This window comes from Melanotaenia boesemani, chromosome 8 (genome assembly GCF_017639745.1).
Source record: "Melanotaenia boesemani isolate fMelBoe1 chromosome 8, fMelBoe1.pri, whole genome shotgun sequence".
Taxonomy (NCBI): Eukaryota; Metazoa; Chordata; class Actinopteri; order Atheriniformes; family Melanotaeniidae; genus Melanotaenia; species Melanotaenia boesemani.
Window position 1 is genome coordinate 10,002,760 of NC_055689.1, and position 19,646 is coordinate 10,022,405.

The following is a 19,646-nucleotide window of genomic DNA, read 5'->3' on the forward strand; positions in this document are numbered from 1 at the left end:
CTACTTCCAGCAGGATAAAGCACCATGTCACAAAGCTCCACCTAGTTTCTTGGACATGACAATGAGTTCCAGTAGAGCAGCTTTGTGATCTGGTGGAACGGGGGATTCTCATCATGGATGTGCAGCTGACAAATCTGCAACTGTGATGCTGTCATGTCAATATGGAGCAAAAATTGTTTCCTCGCTAAATCGTCACTAAGAAATAAGGCAATTCTGAAGGCAAAAGGGGGTTCTATTTGGTGCATTTTTATTTACAAAATCTCTGAAAATCTTTCTTTGAACAAGCGCATAAAAGCTGTAGGAGAAAAACACAACTTCCAGCCCATTTAATCACTCATCTGCTGACAAAAGACAAGCAACAATCCTCCATAAAAATGTGCTTTATTTGTGACATATCTGGAAGAATCAAGGGCAAACTAAATCCAGCTGTGTGATATTAACAGAAGATGGTCCCCCGTGACTTTTGGACACAACAGACCATATCAAGTACAAAGAGAATAGAAACCTCAATCACACCCACCTAAAGTGATGATCTTTGGCCAGAAGTAATGTATTGTTTGGATGTTAGGGAAAATAATACAAAACAAAAAGATTGTTTCAATGAAGCCTTTATTAAGGAAAGAAAAGAAAAACTGATGTTCAGGATGACAACACTGCCAACACGCAAAATCAACAAAAACCGAGATGTTACTTAAAAAAAAAAAAAAAAAGTAAAAAAATAAAAATAAAAAAAAACCCACCCCCCTCAAAAGAAGAGCACAGTGACTTGAACTTAAGTGTCTTAGAACTTTGGTGTTACGTAATACAAAAAGATCAATGTGATTATGAGTGACGTGATAAACAATGAAACATAAACAATCACACACACAATCACACACACACGCACTCATCCCTCGATTGGAAAGACAAGACCTGACCGAGATATCTCACCAACAGGCAAGAGAGAAGGAGATAAAAGAGCTGAAAGAAAGAAAAGGAACAAAAAGTGTAAATAAAATGAGTTATAGGCCATTTTGAAACCAAATACTGACATGATGAAGGTAGAAAAATATCACAATGATACAAACATTTTCAGAGAAAGGTCATCAGTGAGGTGAAGAGGAGTCGACTAAATGCTTTGTATAAAAAAAGACATCGGACTGAAGCCATCATCATGAGCTGAACACTCACTACCAACACAGATGTTCAGATTTCCAACATGCCCGAAGAAACAACAGCCTTTAAACTAGAAAAACATAAAAGGGAAATTATGAAGTAGTTCAGGTTTCTAATAAACATAGACCCTTTAACCGACCAATAAAGCAAAAATGCTTTCAGGCTTGCAGTGTTAACCCACCTTACCCACATATGGTCTGCATATATGGCTAAGCCGTTTTCACCCTCCATAAGAAAAGAACAGAGACAATGGCAACCTTGGCACTGAAAAGGAAACATTGCTTTGTGTCTCCACAGGCAGTAAGGCATCAAAGCCATGATGAGGTTCTTCAGTCCTTTTTCAGTGCCTCAGTAATGTTTCATTTCAGCTGGACCCTAAACATTATTAAGCTGTCTGGATGGGCCAGGACTGAGGACCCACGTGTAGGCTTGAAGCAATCCTTTTCACCTTCTTACCGCAACAAAAGCTGGTAACTATGGCAACATAGCTGACTCGTTTTGCTTATGGAAATCATCCAAGCAACATTCAAGTTGTTCCAGCACTTTATAATTCAAATAGATGAAGTCAATCTCACCTGTGATGCTTCAACTAGTCTTCCTGGTAAACCTCTTCTAGCTAGCTTTGTCGGGTGCTCTTAGACACCACGAGCCAATCAGCTGGGGAAAACTTGGGGTGGAAAACAAAGGGGAGGGGGGTGGGGATGCGTTATTGCCATGATAGCCAATGTTGCAGCATTCAGTTTTGCTGGGCTCCTCATAAATGTAGGCACTGAGGTGAAGAAGAGTTAAAAAAAATAAAGTCTGGGAAGATAATCATCAAATATGGTCTTTACTGGTTTTCTACCAGAGCTGGATAAGGCCAGGCCGTGACCACATTTAGCTAAGGAGAATGGTGTGATTTTAACATTCTCCACTTTCCTTACACGCTTAACACTATTACCCAAAATACGCAGATATTATTTAAAAAACAAAAAAAATGGCACTCGGCCAATTTTAGGATCCCAGACCATTTGAAACAACTAAAAAGGACACCTTTGCAAATGTGCGCCACTTTAGAGAAAGATCATCCTTTAAGGGTGAAGCTGCACCACGTGTGGCAAAAAAAAAAAAAAAAAAAAAAAAAAAAAATGTAGAAAGGCGAAAACCTAACCATCAAATGAACATAACACGAGAAGCTAGGGCCACAAAACAGCAAAAACATACAAATGAGTTTGACATAAAAACTATAATGCTATACAAACTAATGGTTTAACATTATTAACTCAAAACCTGGTAAAGACATGAAGCTTGTTAAAAACAAAACGTCCTTATTTGGCAAATAATAAAATGAGATGAGGGAAGTAATGTGAGAGACAGAAAAATAAATGGCACAGTTTTATCTGAGCGTTCAGATCAAATGATCAAACAACCAAAAACTACTGTTGCAGGTGGGGCATGACGTTCACAACTGCAAGCAAAATCTTTTTTTCCTAAAACAAATAACCTATTTCTACACATAATGAAAGCAAAAAGAAAAAGTCACACCTATATAATGGCACAAGCATACTGGGAAAAGAAGAATACTATGAGACAATTGCCCAGCGTTTCATCATCAAAAAGGTGAAGTAAAACCTTTATACAAAGATATTTGTGTCCACTTTAAAGCATATTGCGGGTGAAAAGACTGAAGTATTCTGGAAATTAACCATGTACAAAATAATTCCCCATATAAACAACATTCACACAAGGCACTTCATTCAGTAAGAAAAGAGTCACAGTCCTTTCTACTACCAGAAACTGCCTGCATAGCAACAATATGAGGACAAAAATCGATTCCAGGCTTTTGTGTGGTACCACAAAACAAGTTTCAGACGGAAAGTGTTTTTTTTTTTTTTAACTTCTTTTTCTTTTGGTTTCTAAATTAAATGTTGACCAAATAGTAAACCGTTGCCAATTTGAAAATAAAGACCAGAGTTCCTTCCTCTTAGTATTTTGTCCCCAATACTATCAACTAAGGACGCTCTGTACACTTTCTGGTGTGGTTTCTGTCAGACACAGTGGTCCTGGGATAATAGTGAGTCTGTGTTTTTCTGATGGCACTCAGAAGGCAGCCAGTCACCAGGAGAAGAGGGCGGAAACATGGATACGTGAAGGTTTCCGTGGTGAGACTCCTAGGCGTCCCACTGTGGGATGTTCTGCCTGACTTAGGAGATGTGGCTGTAGAAAGGGACAGATACCGGCAGAGAGGACAGACAGCGCAGTGGCGTGTCCTGCTACCTGCTTCTGAGATTTTGCAGGACGCCGTAAACCTCTTCTTCTTTGCTGAGTCCCTCAAAGAAAGGCAGCAAGTCCAGGAGCTCTGTGTCATTCATGTCGTCGAACCAGGACTGAACAGGGACCTGGAGAGGTCAAGAAACCACCCAGTTAGTAGCTGTTGTAAAGAAAACCAAGTCATTAAAAAGGACTGAATGTAAGGGGTATGGATTAAATATGAATGGATACTAATATGAAAGAGGGGTCAATCAATATGTTTTATGCGCTATTATTTCTCACTCATTCATTTTGCTCACTTTAACTTTGTTATGTACACTTTTGGAGGACCTCTTCATATTAGCAAGAAAAAATGCTTCAACTCATTTTTCAAAGAAAAAAATGGACTAAATTTAGTTACAAAGGCCATCCTTTAGACAACAGTTTAATTTAGGGAGTTGTGTTTTTCCTTTAATGCAAATAAATAAATAAATAAAAAGAGAAAATGTTTATCGCTGTGACTTTTCTGTTCATTTTTCCCATCTTAAGCATTACACATAAATAAACTTTGTGAAAAAGTTGTTTCCTTCCCCTGAAAGTTAACAAATTTATCAGTAATGCAGTGATGACAGAAAACACATGTTTAATTATTTAAGAAAAACTGTTGATGGTTTAGGATCTTACAGCATTTTCTGGATGGAAAATGTACGAGGCAGGTGAATTGTCAACGATAATAACGTTGTTGAGCTCTCGCCCCAGCCGGCTGAGGTCTTTAACGTAGTTTCCTCTGTGAAAGACGCAGGATTCTCGGAAGAGCCGTGCTCGAAAAACACCCCACTGGTCCAGCAGGTCGGCTACAGGGTCTGCATACTGTTGAAGTCAAACAAAAACACAGAAAGATGTTAGACTGTATGCAGACAGTGTTGTGAAGAACATGTTTCAGGTTAAGGTTTCAAATAGAAAGATTTAAGTTCTATGCCATTACTCCAGAAAGAAGCAAAGCGTGTGGTCAATCATAACCTAACAAGGAAGATGTCTCAGGAGATTCTACTCTATGGCACAAAAAAGCACAGCTGATTCCAAGCATGAGGAAAATCTACTGCAAAAGCATTTAACCACATAACAAGGTTATTTCTCTCATTCATTAAACTTACCCACATATTATTGGCAAAGTCATAAAAGAGACAGATGGAGCAAATTAAAGGAAATGTTTAAAAAAAAGGAAAAGTAGGTGAAAATGCACCACGTGTCACTGGTTAGAAACCATTAACAATTTAGAACAGACAGTGTGATAAAAACTTTACATACCTTTGCAAGACTGGCTGTGAAGAGCACACATTCAAATAACTCTCCCATCTTTTGGAGAAACTCGTCCACATGGGGTCTTTTCAGCACATACACCTAAAAGACACATCACAGATCTTAGAAACAAAAAAAAGGCAATACCAGATAAACACAGCAAAGACACATCTTATAACCCAGACAATGGAACTTCCACACTGTAATTTCTAACAGTATGACAGTATTTTTCTTTTTTTTTTTAAACATTTTTTAACGAAACAACAAAAACCACAACATTGTCACTTGTACTTCAGGTGTCTCCCTGGTCTTCGCCCAGTGGCTGCCACCCAGTGCAAGTAATCATGAATAGGCCAACCAGGATATGCACAGCCTATCCTGGATTACTTGAATTGGATAACAGCCAGTCACTTCAGGATGTTCACAGAGAGGGACAATTGGAAACTTCGCCCTCTACTAAAACAGGTCCATGTCATTGAGAGAAAAAAAAAAGTCTTCTACCTGATGAACGGTACCATCGATCTCCACTGGTACAATGAAATCAGCATTGCTAATGGGCTGTAAAAGGAGACAACACAAACTTATTGGTGTCTTTCAATCAATGACTGACAAGCAGAGGTCCTACAAGCAGTACAAAAAAGTACACCAAGTTATATATATATATATGAGAGAGAGAGAGAGAGAGGATCATAACCAGGAACCAGAATCAAGTTAACACGCAGTAGTGCTGGGAGGTATAACGGTTCATACTGAGCACCAGTTTTCATCTTTTCTTATAAATATTAATTTCTCATACATTGTAAACATGAGTTTAAGTAGCCCAAATAACATCTGGAACGTGTCACTGAGAAACTGTTCAAGAAAGGACTTTTTCCACTGCTGCAGCAGAGCACCTGCACGGTGCAGTCACCACAAACAACTGCTTTGTTGAGCAGTGAAAATGGATAGAGAAACACACGTCGCCAGAGGTGTCAACATCAGCAATTTACTGCACCACCTTAGCTGCACACCTGCTGTCATGTGCCAAGAAATGAATGAAACTACGATCGGCAGCCTCCTCATCCTCAGGTGAAATTGAACTGGAGGACACTCGAGTCAGACGTGATCATTAGAGGTACTCACAATGAGGGAAAAAAAGCAAGAGAGAATAAAGACAATCAATGCCATCACGATCCATATAGCTAAAGACATGGTTCAGGTCAGGGATCACCAATGCCAGACCTCTTGGGCCAGGGCCCTGCAGGTTTTAGATGTTTCCTTGACGCAAATCAATGGGCCATTAAGAGACGTGTACAAAACTTGACAACAAAAGAACTGTGGAGATAGACACATTCAGACGCTGTGGACATTTAATTATTTCTTTTTTTTTTTTCTATTTTTTGTACATGTACAACTCTCATGACAATAGATAATTTTTTTGACTAATCTACTCTAGTAATTCTTCTAAAATCTGTGAAAAATGAACTTAACACCCAGTCACGCAAAGAAAACAACTTCCATCAAACCATAATACTGTCAACAACAGTGAATAATAAAAAAAAAATTAAATTAAAAAAAATCTGTGATATGTAATTTTGGTCATACCACCCAGCACTAGCGCACAGGAAAATCAGAAGTGTAACTAAACATTACTGACACACTTGAGATAACATTTCAAACATTCATTAAAGCTAAAGAATGCATTGTGTTTTACTGTACTACTTTCTGTACTGATTACAGCATATCCTCAATCACATTCTCATTACTTTGTTTAATAAGTGAGTCGATGGATTCAAAGCAGTTTTGAGTTCCAGCAAATTACGAGCCGCATTAATTTCACTTCAAGGCAGATGTACAATATTGTTTACAAAGATGCTGATGAATGAATTTGCTTTCAGTTAAAATGAGGAGTGAATGTTCACCAGTTCCTATCTGCATGGCCAGCTCACAGTTTTGTGTTTACAGGTGATAAACTGTCAGAACACCAACTTTAGTTTTAGCCTTTCCTTACCTTAAATGAGCTGTGCACGAGTGTTTCATCCAAGTCAATCACCACACACTTTTTACCATAGTCAGAAATTTTCATCTCTGGTAGGAGGTATTTGGCTGGTGGCTGTGAGAAAGACAAGGGACATGATGTCAGACATGCTGAAGCAGTGAGAGAAAAAAAGAGAAAGCAGGGTTTTGGATTAGATAATGTGTAAAAATGTGTTAAAAAAAAAAGACAAAAAAAAAAACTTGTTAAGGTGCATTTTCATTGGAAGCAATGATCAGACCAAGTGTAGAATGATGTGTTAAATCAGGCCAAAGCATCAGAATGAAAACCGCGAGAACGGTTTGCTGTCAGGTCCTTAGTAATTTAGACAGTTTAAGAACTTTTAAAAAAATCTTTCTCTCTAAAACCAGCACAACAGCTTTGGAGGGAACCAGTAAAGTTTCAGCTTTAACTCAAGGGGTTTAAAAATATTGAGTCCATCTAAAACCAAGATGATTTGATTTAAACCACATTGGATTTCTTACTAAAAACATAAAATGATGGAAAACTGCTGGTATGACTAATGGATTATTGTGTCACAATTTTACAATTTCATCTGATGAATGTTATAAATGTCAGAGGATTAGCATCTTATTAACTAAACATGCTATTTAGCAAGAAATCTGACCTGCAGTCATCTACGCTGTTTGCTAATGGATCTTTCCTCCATGCCAGAATCTGCAGAACAAATCAAGCCCCCTATTGACAAATCAAACATCTGTACCACGGCAGATGTTAGAAGGTAAACACAAACCTGTACTCTTAGTTAATCTCAATGGACTGGTTTTTTGAGGTGTATAGATGAAGCACCACACACTGTGTTTTTTTTTGGGGGGGTCTGCACCAGCAGAAAAAGACAGCAGTAAATACCTGTTAGCAAGTCCAAGTAGCTTTGTGTGTTTAGTTTTGTGTTTTAGGTCAATAAGCCCACAGCAAAGACACAGAAATATGTAACTGTCTACAGGGCATGTTTGTGTTTTCACGTCTAACCTGTGACGTGTGGTAAAAACAAATTTAAGTCTGTTTGCACAGGTAGGATAGTTTACTGAGCTGGTGTGACAGCAGACACACCTGCCTCATCTCAAAGCAAAGAAATGACCCAGATAATATTCAAACTAAATTCATTTTTAATAAAAAATAAATCCCCAAAACAGACATTACTTTTTGTAAGTGTTTGAATGAGTAATGTTTCTGTGGTATAATACACATTTATTCCAGCTTTACAGCAACAAAAAAGAATTATTTGGCATTTTCATGTCCCAGAATGCACATAAATCCTTTATCCAATTAAGGAAGTAACACCTTAAGTGGAAAAAAAAGAGCTTTCGGAGGGCAAACTTAAGGAATTATGAAAATTTCCTTTCTACTCTTCTTTACCAATAAGATATTTCTAAACGTGCATTAAAACACATTTTTCAATTGGTATGTTAGTGTCAAAGTGGAGTATTAAGAGACACCTTCATAAATATGCAATAAGTTTATAAATAATAAGTATGAATAATATAATGTATTTGCTATAAAAAAAGACAGGAAAAAAATTTGCTGTACATATTAAATCAAGTGTGTACCAGAATGATGGAAGGAGGAAAATGTGGCTACCATGTTAGAATCCTGATCCAAATCATATTACATGAGGCAGTGTTAGGGTGAGGGACTGGCCATGGGAGGAGCTGGGTCCCTATGATGTCATAGAATGTCATAGGATGACGTCTGACATATTTACAGCTTTAATTTTTGCAAAACTAATAAGACGGTGTTCTACTAAAGACAAAGACTCCATAAAACAGAACACAAGCAATCTGAGAGTTGTGTGCAACCAAATGAAATGGTCTTAACTCGGCAAGCCAGACACCTGACCTCAACCCAAACAAGGTTACTTTTCTCCAACTGGAGGCAAAACTTCAAGCAAAAAGAAGAAAAAAAAAAACTACCCCACACACAACAACTGCTTTAAGATATAAAAAAAAGGAAATCTCGGACAAAACTCTGCATTTGGTGATGCCCCCATTGTTTCCAAACTCCAGGCAGTCACTGGTTATCCAGATTTGTATCAACGTAAACAAAATACTTCTGATATTTCCTACATTTTGTTCAATTACTCTTAAGCTTTGATGTACTGAGGAAAGATTGTCTGTAATTGTTAAAGATTTATTCCAATATTTGTTTTAAACCCCCATGAATTAGAGTTGAAATCTACCCTTCATTTACATCCTAATTTTAAACTTATTGTGGTGTATAAAGACAAAACTGAAGAAAATAATTTTCCAAATTACTTATGTATGCAGCTATAAATTCTGATCAATTATGTGGAAATAAAATTAAATTTAACAAATCTTCAACAGTTAGAAAGCCGTGCAAGAGTTAGTTTGTAAGTTTTAAAACACCAGTAACTTTGAACGTGACACGATGAAACAAAATGGAAAATATGCCCATGAGCTGGAACAGCTGTAAAGAGTAGATTGAGCTACATGCAGTCACTGATGGGTAATTTGACCAACTGCTGGCAAGGCCACAGGAAACCAGATCAGTGAGTGAAAGGATCAATTAGGTTCCCTTTAGCTGAGGATACAAACCTAAAGAAGAGTGGCTGGTGTGAAGTTTAATTCTCACACATCACTTAACCAATAAAACAATGCACTCCTTGCATGGAGGCTCCTGATGCAACTTGTGAAAACAGTTTTCACCTTAAAAGTTAGAAAACGTCACTGTATCTCCAAAAGCATACAAACCCCAAAGTGTCACTCATGCAGGTGAGGCATTGAGCCATTTAAAACTGTAGATGCACACACCCCTTCCAAATAGCGAGTGCAGCGATCAGCTGAAAATGAACCACAGTAAAAGCTCTCTGAGGAGCTCTATAACTCACTCAGAGAGGATGTGCCAGCACCAGCCCACTCAACCTGCATGCAAAGTAAAAGAAATGAACGCAATACATACACTAGGGACAGGGATGACCTCGACCTGGTCACACTACAACACAAGAGAGATTGACACACACAAAAACAGGGTGAGTGTTAGAAGACCACACAAACATACACACAAAAGAGCAAAGTGTTCACAAGAGAAAAACTATAACAAACTATCCACACAAACATACAGTTTTCAACAGATGAAATACACTTGCAGGCTAAAATTTCACGAGAACAATAAGAGGACAGCATGTCACCTTGGGAGGGGATCCATTCTCTTCCACAGGTGGGGGCAGGGAACTGGTGTTGGTGTTGGTGGCTGGTGGCTCCACATTGTAGTTGCGAAAGCAGCAGAAGAATGTGCTGAATATGCCCCGGCTTCTCTGTTTCTTCAGGCTGCTGTTTGACTGGGATGCTGTCACAGGAACATGAGCAGAGAAGAATCCTTTAACCCTTAAAACTCACAAGTTTCTTATTCGCTTTATTCCAGCCATAAAGGACAATTATTTTTGGTTTTTTTTGCCCCCCAGACATAATTTCTTGTCACTTGTTGATCTGTGGCTGCTCCTGATAGAACATTACTGTCAATTTAAGCAATCTAATTGGTCAAAAGTCAGACAGGAAGTGGCTTCATCATAATTTCTGTGGTAAAATAGAGGTATCTTAGCAACAGAGAAGTTATCTTTCTTTTTAATGAAAATGTGATAACTTGTGTTATGGCTAACTCATTTTTGGTTTACCATATAATCTCCGCATAAACACTAAATTTTGTGGCTGGATTGTAAACTTCCTGAACGGGATACACCTAAAGGGTAAGCTATTGATCACAATTTACCCCATAGAGCAGGGATGGGCAAAGCTGGTGCTCCATGGCCGCAGTCCTGCAGGTTTTGCAGGTTTCCTGTCAAAGCACACCTGAATCAGATTAATGGCTCAATTTCCTCGGGTAGAACTTGACAACAAGATGTCGTGGAGAGCCATTTATTTTAAATCAGGTGTGTTAGAGCAAGGTAACATCTAAAACCTGCACAACTGTGGCCCTCAAGGACCGGAGTTGCTTATCCCTGCCAGAGTTACACACTACCGTTCCTGTGAAACTGTTGACAATATAAGCGATAGTGCTCAGGGGCACCAGGAAATCTAGCAGTTTAAGGGTAAAAAGTTCACCATGAGAATGAAACAAGCCAAGGTTTGTATTAATCATTCCTGTGTGGTTAATTACATATCAAGGTATATACACTGTGTAAATAACCACTAAAAAGCCCTTAAAAGTCCACCAAAGTGTCCACAGTGATACAAGTTTCATTGAGTAACTTTAGCCCTGACAGTGTGATTAAATGGCATTAGTATTTGTTTTGTTGACTATCCCTGGCAGAACCACTGATCAGAAAATAACTTTGCTGGCCGGGTGACTTCATCACTCACGCACCATGACAGTTCAGAGCATGCTCTGCTCTGATTGCAAATCGCCTCGCATTCCACGACTACGAAGCACAGCCTAAATCAGACACTGAGCTTTTATTAATAGTGACAAGTTAGAAGCTGCACAACCTCTCCGCCTCCTTTTTTTCCCACTGCTTAGCTCCTATCGCACGATTGGCCGGGAGCTTCCGCTTTAAAAACTTGCTAAAGTTTCCCCCCCATGTTTCAGCTGGCAGGTGAGTGACTGAAGCAGCCTGGACATGCACAAGAGAGGAATAGAGGGAGGAGGAGGAAGAAGAGGAAGGCCTTCAGACCCCAAAGAGCCTATACAAGGCTGCATTCCTCTCCACCCATTAGCCCCCCCGCTTTGCTAACCCCACCAGAATGCTTTTGGAACTGAAGACTGCTGAGGAGTAAACAGCATTATGTCATGTCTCTGGGCATCCTAATACTGTGACATTTTGCACTCCTGACCCTTAAAAAATAGCCACAATACTTTTGTCATTAGAAAACACCATCTGAAGAAAACAAGTTAGCACCACCAGGACAAAATATATTAACATCGGAATTATTTCTGCTGTATCTAAGGGTAACAGAAGCAGTTTCTCTACATCTTTCTTTCCTTTTAAATGATAAGGGACAGGATATAATCCAACTGATTGAGTCATCACCCTCATTTACTAAGGCTGATGCTTCTTGAAGTAGCCAGCCCAAGTTTGAGTGTCGATCTATATGCCATCCCCGTCCTCATTCTGACCATTCTACTGTCAAGCTACTTTCAAATAAAGTGTCCAAAAATCCTTTAAAAAAATGTAAACAACATTAGCTTGTTCCAGTATCTTGTAATAATAATACTTATACATGCAGCAGAGGTAACAGACACTGACAACACAACAACATGAAGAGCTACATAATAAAACCCTTTCTGCTCTCCCCGCTCTGTCATTTCCTATCACTAGTCCAGTAACGTTAATTACAGCCTTTCCAGTGAACACACACTGGGTATTTAGGCCATATCTCATCAGTGGTACAAGTTTCTTCACTCCACGCCAAGTTAAACACAATATATGTTCATCAACAGGGAAGCAACATTAAAATGTTCTGTAGAAACTTTAAAATGGCCGAACAACAATTCCCATTCTGTGCATTGTTTCCAAATTATAAATGGCCAATTCCAACCACTTAAAAAGACAAACTTTTAGATAATGCTGCAACAGCCCTCAAATACCAAAGCAATAAAGCGATTCAAAGATGTTTGCAAAATCACCAGTTATAAAGTACTTAATGATTTCTTACAGGAATTGTGGGATAACTTTAATGACATTAGACTTAAAAAGTAACACCATTACCAACTTATTCTGTTAAAACTCTGCTCTGCGCTGTAAAACTGGGATACTGAAGCTTCCAGTGACTCACCACTACAATCAGCTGCAGTATCAACGACTGCATCTTAAAATAAGACAGAAGCTCAAGAGCATCAAACACTGACGGTAGCCAGCGGGTTGCAATTCTCTCGTAAGAAAAAAAAGACTATTTGATAAGTTAATGTGTGTTGATGTGGACTATTGTCACCTTGAGTTTGTCTACCAATGGTGTGAGATGAACGCAGCTTTTCTCTCAATTAAAGACATTATTAACCAATCAGAAGCAGAGCTGGGTCTTGGGTGTGGTTGAGAGACCCAGAAAAACAGAAACATTTTAGAAAATTTAACTGGTAACTGGACACAGCTTACATGTACAGATAAAATCTAACTGAAAAATTTGCAGTATATCCCAGTTTAGCATAAGAAACAGAGGGTGTTACACAATGCTGATGATTCTTTCACACTCATATCAGAGTTGGCTACAGCTGAAAAATAAAGCAATTTGTGAAGCCCAGAGAACAGCTTGTTTTGATTAGTTCATTGTCTGCCTTATTACATTTGAAAGGTGGAGTCATGTATAAGAAAAAAATATTAACCTATAAATCATTTATCACAGCAGGATGCAGAGTTGGCTGTCTGTATACACACACACACACACATATCTGCTCAACACAAGTGAACTACAACAGTGGAACAAGAGCAAACTTCTTAACTTTCAGTGGTTAGCTTCTTGGATGAGTATAGCATCCAAGTCGTGGCTGAACAAATAGAAAAGAAAACTACTCTGTCACCAACCAATCAGATCTAAACTAAAAGAACTAGTGGTTTAGATGAATCATATATGAAGGCATTTTATAAAATGTAAACATATGTCACAAGCTGACAACTGAAACACACGAGAAATAAGATGTGCACATAAACATCCAATACTAAAATATCTCTCTGATACTGTGTGACTGTACTTTTGGGGCATTTTGAAGCATTTTTTAAAGGGACAGTTATGTTGTTAAGACTTTAAAAATCACAGAGAATTACAATATTTTTACAGACTGTTCAGAAAGCTGGTATTGGCAGAAGCAGTAAAACGAGGATTTGCTTTTATGACGTAAAAACGTATTCACAAGTTTGGGAACTGCTCCTACATACGTTTTGACAGCAACATCAAATAGCTGCTGCACTCTTCCCAAAAGTGGATATCAACTGAAACAACTGTGTAGAGCTGTAATAACTTAATAATTTAAATATGTAATTTAAAATATAAACAAAGGGTTTGACCCACACAGTCAACCAAAAAGATTGGGACCTGCTATGGGTCTACAGATAGTTGGTTCGATTACTGTTCATAGACAACTGATACATTTCTTCATGATGTGAAATTCAGAAGGTATTGTTCAACAGTTATAATAATAAATAATAATTAAAATAAATCCTTTACAAACATACTATAAATTGAATACATTTAGAAACACAATATATAGTTGTAGTTTGAGATAAAATAATGAGACATTTTCTCAAATGAAATTAGTGAGGGTTTTAAATAAACTAAACATATTCAGGTGGTAAAAGAAAACTTTGATAACAGACTAGATGAACGAGTGGAAATCTGACATGCCCTCTGCTAAGTCACTGAATGTCACCACATCTGAATTTACTTTAAAAAATTAAGAATCTTGGATTCTGCACCCAAAGATGAAATTTTTGAATCATACTGGTAAATTAATTAATATGCAGCCGTCCATGTTAAGCATTAATCAATGTACTAGTCAAACTATTTCACAGTCCTGACTTTTAATAGTTAAACCTCCACCAGGAAATAAAATCCCATTAAAAAGGTAAAAAGAAAATAATTAAAATAAACAAAGATAAAGATAAAAGCAGTGACCTTTTTTGAACAAATGCCTTGCATGCCAGTTAAAACAAAGAAATGTAGTATTGTCATATTTACAAGTAGTTTTACTTGGCCTGAAGGTCAGTGGTGCCCTGCCCAACAGGGCAAGTCTAAATATAGCCGGCCAGCCAAAGCAGGGAGAAAGGCAGGCACATGCCACAAGACGGCCCCGCAAAGGAACACGAAGAGCAAAGGTGGTCAATTTTTGTCCAGACTGTTTGGTGCCTTGTCAAGCAATGGAAGACTACCTTTTAAGTTCCTCTAGGACAGCTGGTGGGATGGGCTACATGTTTAGAGATGTGCAATAAGATAATGGACAGTCACTGGTTGATTCTGTATTACGGCCAAGAAATAAAGCTGAATAGAAACTGTGGATGGGAAATTTAATCTTGAAGTATATCTCTTACAAAAAAAAAAAAAAAACCTACATAAATTACCCTGTTTTCAGACACTTTTAATTCAATTTTTTATATCAGATTTATTTGTGGTCAAATAGTCTTGTTTACAAAATGTCAAGAACAAATGGGAGACAGGACAAGGCATTGCAATTCCTATAGTGTTCCTATAATGATGGTAATATTTGACCTTGCCCCACGGGAAGAATGCTGTATGACTCATTCTCAGGAGAACTAAAAGGAGTAGGAAACAAACACCATCATCATTTGCTCTACTTTGTCCTGTAACTCAGCTGTGCCCTGCTTTATGCAGGCTCTTACTCAGGTAGGTGCTATTTTCAAACAGCAGCTTAACAAACAGCTGTGAATTCCCACTGTGTGAGTGTGCACACCGCAGCACAAACACTCCTGTTGGTAAACAAATCAAGACCTAACCTAATACCCCCTGAGTGGAGAAAATCCCATGACTTCACTAGCAAGTTTTTCTTTTCAGCGATTATTTTTTTATGCTTAGTTATGTAAAAATTTCTTAATGCATCTTTACCTTAGTACGTCCTGCAACACAACAAAGCATATATAGGCCTGTCACGATAACAAATTTAGCTGTACGATAAATTTTCTCAGAAATTATTGCGATAAACGATAATATTGCGCAGAGCGCTAATGTGTCATTTTGAGACCATTCTCAACTAATATAGTGACATATGCCGTAATAATGCAAGTACACATTTTCAAAGGTCAATAAACTAAATAAATAAAAGCGCCTTTTTCACATACGCCGGGACACCGGCCCAAAAGTTATGCGGCCCACTGGGAATCCTCCCAAACCTCTCGATTAGCCGGCATTGCTCTTAATGTGTATTTTGTCATATACGGTAGTATATAGGCTGATTCTATTTGCGTAATGTGCCTGCGGATTACAGGGGTTATTACGGTAGACCAGGAAGTGGGGGCTTTGTACTGACGTCGTAAGCTAGAATGTGTGTGTTCTGCTTACATGTGGGAAGCAGCGAAACAATAAAAGAGGAGGTGCTTGCATCTATTATTTACATATTTCAGCATGAGAATCGGAGGTTTAGCGCGAGAGCGTGAGAAGCCACTTAAATACGCAAGTCTCACGGCCATTGCGTGTTGGCAGCCGTGCAAAACAAATGCGGCTTACCGGCTCGTGCTGCAACATGCTGCAGTCAAGTGTGACACTAGAGAGATCACTCCGCAAGAAACCAGAGCGTTTAGTCGAAATACTCCATAGTGAAACCTATTGTCATACACAGTCTATGGTAAAGGGGGGACGAAAAAAAATTATCGCGGCCGGCAAACTTATCGTGCTCTTATTTTCTTATCGTTCAATTAATTGACTTATTGCTTATCGCGACAGGCCTACGCATATATATATCTTTTAATATGTAGTACCGATTATAAATAAGGACAAACTACACTTACAGATATTGTTTTAACTTTGTTACCAAAGAAATAAAAACAGTTTTTTTAGGAAGTCATAGCTTTTTTTTTTAGTAATTTCATTGGGGCAAAGAATAAACTGTAGTTGTGATCATTTTATTAAAATAATCAGCAAACACACCAATTATTTGAGACGTAGTGATTTTCCCTCAGTATTAAAATAATAAACTGTCTTTAGAGTTGCTGACAGTAACTTCTGATATCTGACAAGGTGACTATGCTATATAATAATATGCTTATTGAGCAGTAGTTCAAAAACAATAATAACATAGTTATTATTGACACTGTTATCACTACAAAAGATATCCACATATTGGACAAACAAATAGGAATATTTTCCAGGCTATTTCCCAGCTGCAGTGTTAGTCCTCCCAAAGTCTCACATTATGCTGTTATGACAATCTCAAGGATGACCACACATGTTCAAGTCACACAGATTCTATAGTAGTTACTGAGGGATATATTCCCACCCTCAGAGGAGAAGACATTGTTGTGTTTGAAAAACTCAAGTTCTCACATTACAAATGGTTTAACAAGCAAGATGGGCGCATGAGACATGAAAAGTGTCACAGCGATCCAGGAATGACAATCAATGGAAGTAAATATAAAAAATGAGTTAAAACCCTCACAAATATTTTTTTCTTAAACCGGTGATGAAAATAAGAGCACAGAGCTAAATGGTTTAAGATTTTACTGAGTTAATACAATGGACAGTCAAAACAATCTAACTGGCGATTAGACGGTCTCACGATTAGATTAGTCTCACGGTTCAGAAAACAGAAACTGGCATCAGTGTAAACCTAAGCCTGTATATCTCACTTAGCATCAGAGTCGTGGGGTCTCAAACAGGATGATGTTTTTAGATCACTTTAACATTTAAATAATACTGGCAGCACGTGGTTTTCTGAACATACACATATTTGTAGCTACCTCTCAGGCTAGACCACTAAACATTGTAACTTTTCTTATCATATCATCTGTCAGATCAGCTGGCCCTGTTATGTAGGCTAGAGACAAGGAGAAATGTGTGTAATTCAAATATTTACAAGCAAATACTTTGCGTTATTGGCCTTACTTTGACGTGGACTTCAAAGGCACGACTAGAAACTTTAGGTTTCTATTCCCTCCCCATAAATTACACTATAATAGCACATCTGAGGGTTTTTCGTGTACATCACATAGCCAACAAACGACAAACTGTTTCGCTAACTTACCCGGGACAAGGCTCGTCTGATAAACTTGTTGCATTCAGAATGTTTTTAACTTGTTTTGACGAGAATATCACCAGCAACCTCCATCTACTGCAACAGCTAGCAAGCGCAAATAAAAGCTAACGACAATTAAGAAAAGTAGTTAGCCTGCTAGCATTAGTTCTGTTTCGTTAGTTGACTTTCTTACCTTTTTCCTGGTTAAAGGATATTATTTCCTCCTCCTTAGGGTTGGAAACTTGGGTGATAATGGACATGTGGTCCATTGAGACGGGTGGTTATTCCTGATTTGCTTTCCACAATGTTACTGGTACTAGCGGAGCTCGCTTCGATTGCTAGCTACAGTAAGCTAGCAGTTTAAGATGAGGGCGACCAGCTTGCCCACAAAGCCAGGAAACCGTCCGAAGCGAAGTGGTGTGGCAGCGGTGGTAGCCACCCAGCTAGCACGGTGGTGAATGGAGGCCAGCGAATGGCTGTCATCTATGGCTTTCCGAAAGAAATCATCGATACAAACAAGTCTTTGTGGGCAACACCGCGTATTTTAAAAGACATTAAAAATAATAAAATTTCAAAAAGGTGTTGAATTGCTAACTAACTTAAGTTAGCAAGCAGCTGGGTTAGCGAGTTGGCTCCCAGGCTCCGATCATCCAAAATATGAGGCCGTGTATGAAACAACGGTGAAAACACTTGGAAGCTCGTCGGATGGTTGCTGTTGTCCAAAAACATGCGGCAAGTTCCCCAACGTCAAACTATGCATACACTTTTATGAAACAGTTCACATCTGTTGGCCCTACAGTCCCTGTGCAACATGGAGGCTTTATGTATTTTGAGTTGCATCTGAAGCGGGGGCGCTCTGGGTGGGAGGGGGCGGTTTGCTTCTGTGATGGATTCTTTCAGGCAGGCAGCACAAACTCGCAGCACTACATTGCTCAGCCCATACAGCTGGCTGGACGCTGCTTTTTCAAGTTTACTTTACTCTGTCATTACTGACGGTCACACGCAACATGTTAGCTCTTGATTATTACTTTTACACGTTTACTCAAACACACTAAACTTTATGTAACTTCACAGGCCAGACCACAAGCCAGGGGGTTGTATACGACCCGGGTAAACAACAGCCCGCTCAACAGACTGAGCAAATAGTTTATGATCATCTATAAACCTGGCCATGAGTTGACTAGTTTGAAGAGTTTTGAAAATCCCGGAGCGCCACCTCATGTCTAAATCAAGAAAATGCTTCAAGGATACCAGGTGTAATGGCAAAAAGTGGTCAACCACAAATGTTTCCTTCTCTTGAACGCGCGCATTATCCACCGCAGGCATAACAGCTGTCTGTGCGCGCTCATAGGAGCCGTAGTTAAAATGTGAAGGAATGTCAAAGGTGTTTGAGTGGGTTTAAGGGACTGTGTAGGCAACTATCTGTCGAGTATAACTCTTCAACGAAACCAAGTCATTTCAAGGCAGAAATAACAGTCTAAAGCTTTTGTGCTAGAATCACATTGAAAAGGTAAAAATCTGACTCAACGAATTTCTTTCTGAGTGCAAGTATGTGTGCAGGATTTTGATAGAAATAACCTTTTTAGTTATAAACTTTTTGAATAAATAAACTTGAAAAAAATATATTTATTTTATAGCAAAAATAACTTTTTATTTTAAACGCAGAACCTTCTTTTGTTTTGTTTTTGCAAGTAGGAAACTTTGGATTACTTTTTATTTTCAAAATAAAATAAAAAAAAATAATAAAAATCCCATGAAACCAGGTATTTTCAAGGTAAAATATCCTGTTTTAGTCACAATGTTAGAGCCATAATTACCTTTTGGCAAGTGGAAAAGTGCATTGAATGACCTGTTCAAGTTATAGTTGGTAAAAGGGACTGTTAAACTGTTCAAATGTCCAATATTCTGTCAAGTATAACCACAAATGAGATCAAGTAGTTTTATGGTAGGGACAGCTTTTCAGTCACAAGAAGTTTAAAACACCTTTTGGGAAAATATATGAGAGTTGAAATGGCAGAAAACTTCCATCTAAGGATACAATTTTTTTAAAGATATATAATAATGGCATGATTAAACGCCACAGTGCAGGTAAAATATAAACAAATATAAGAGAAAATATTAAATGTTGCATATCAGTTGTTTAAAGACAGTACAGTTTAGTCACAGTATTGGTTCTAAATTAAAACAAGGATAAAACATAGCCTTCATAAAAAGGAAACAATAGCCCGCATACGTTTCTGTCATATGATCACCTTGTGGCAAACCACCGGCATTTGTAATATCCTGTGTTTGGATTCTCATCAGC

At 38.3% G+C, this 19,646-nt stretch overlaps 1 protein-coding gene across 2 annotated transcripts; it reads right to left on the minus strand.

The window, feature by feature from the left end:
- Window positions 1-367: 367 nt before the first annotated feature.
- On the minus strand, window positions 368-18,286 carry LOC121644537 (CTD small phosphatase-like protein). Of its 2 annotated transcripts, XM_041992557.1 has the most exons (8): window positions 17,535-18,286; window positions 9,864-10,021; window positions 9,635-9,667; window positions 6,674-6,775; window positions 5,185-5,241; window positions 4,693-4,785; window positions 4,069-4,254; window positions 368-3,533 (listed from the first exon to the last, which is right to left on the minus strand). In XM_041992557.1, the coding sequence occupies exons 1-8, from the start codon at window positions 17,608-17,610 to the stop codon at window positions 3,408-3,410; spliced, it is 831 nt and encodes a 276-aa protein (XP_041848491.1). In that variant the 5' UTR covers window positions 17,611-18,286; the 3' UTR covers window positions 368-3,407. The 2 variants fall into 2 exon arrangements, with proteins under 2 accessions (XP_041848491.1, XP_041848492.1); XM_041992558.1 differs by lacking the exon at window positions 9,635-9,667 and having other exon boundaries at window positions 17,535-18,279.
- Between the last annotated feature and the right edge of the window lie 1,360 nt (window positions 18,287-19,646).

Excerpts from the sequence above, each read along its gene's own strand:
- LOC121644537 (XM_041992557.1), bottom strand. The coding sequence starts at position 17,610 with ATGGACCACATGTCCATTATCACCCAAGTTTCCAACCCTAAGGAGGAG. Across the intron at positions 4,786-5,184 it reads TCGATGGTACCGTTCATCAG|GTGTATGTGCTGAAAAGACC; the intron begins GTAGAAGACTTT and ends TGTGTCTTTTAG. Across the intron at positions 4,255-4,692 it reads TCACAGCCAGTCTTGCAAAG|TATGCAGACCCTGTAGCCGA; the intron begins GTATGTAAAGTT and ends TGACTTCAACAG.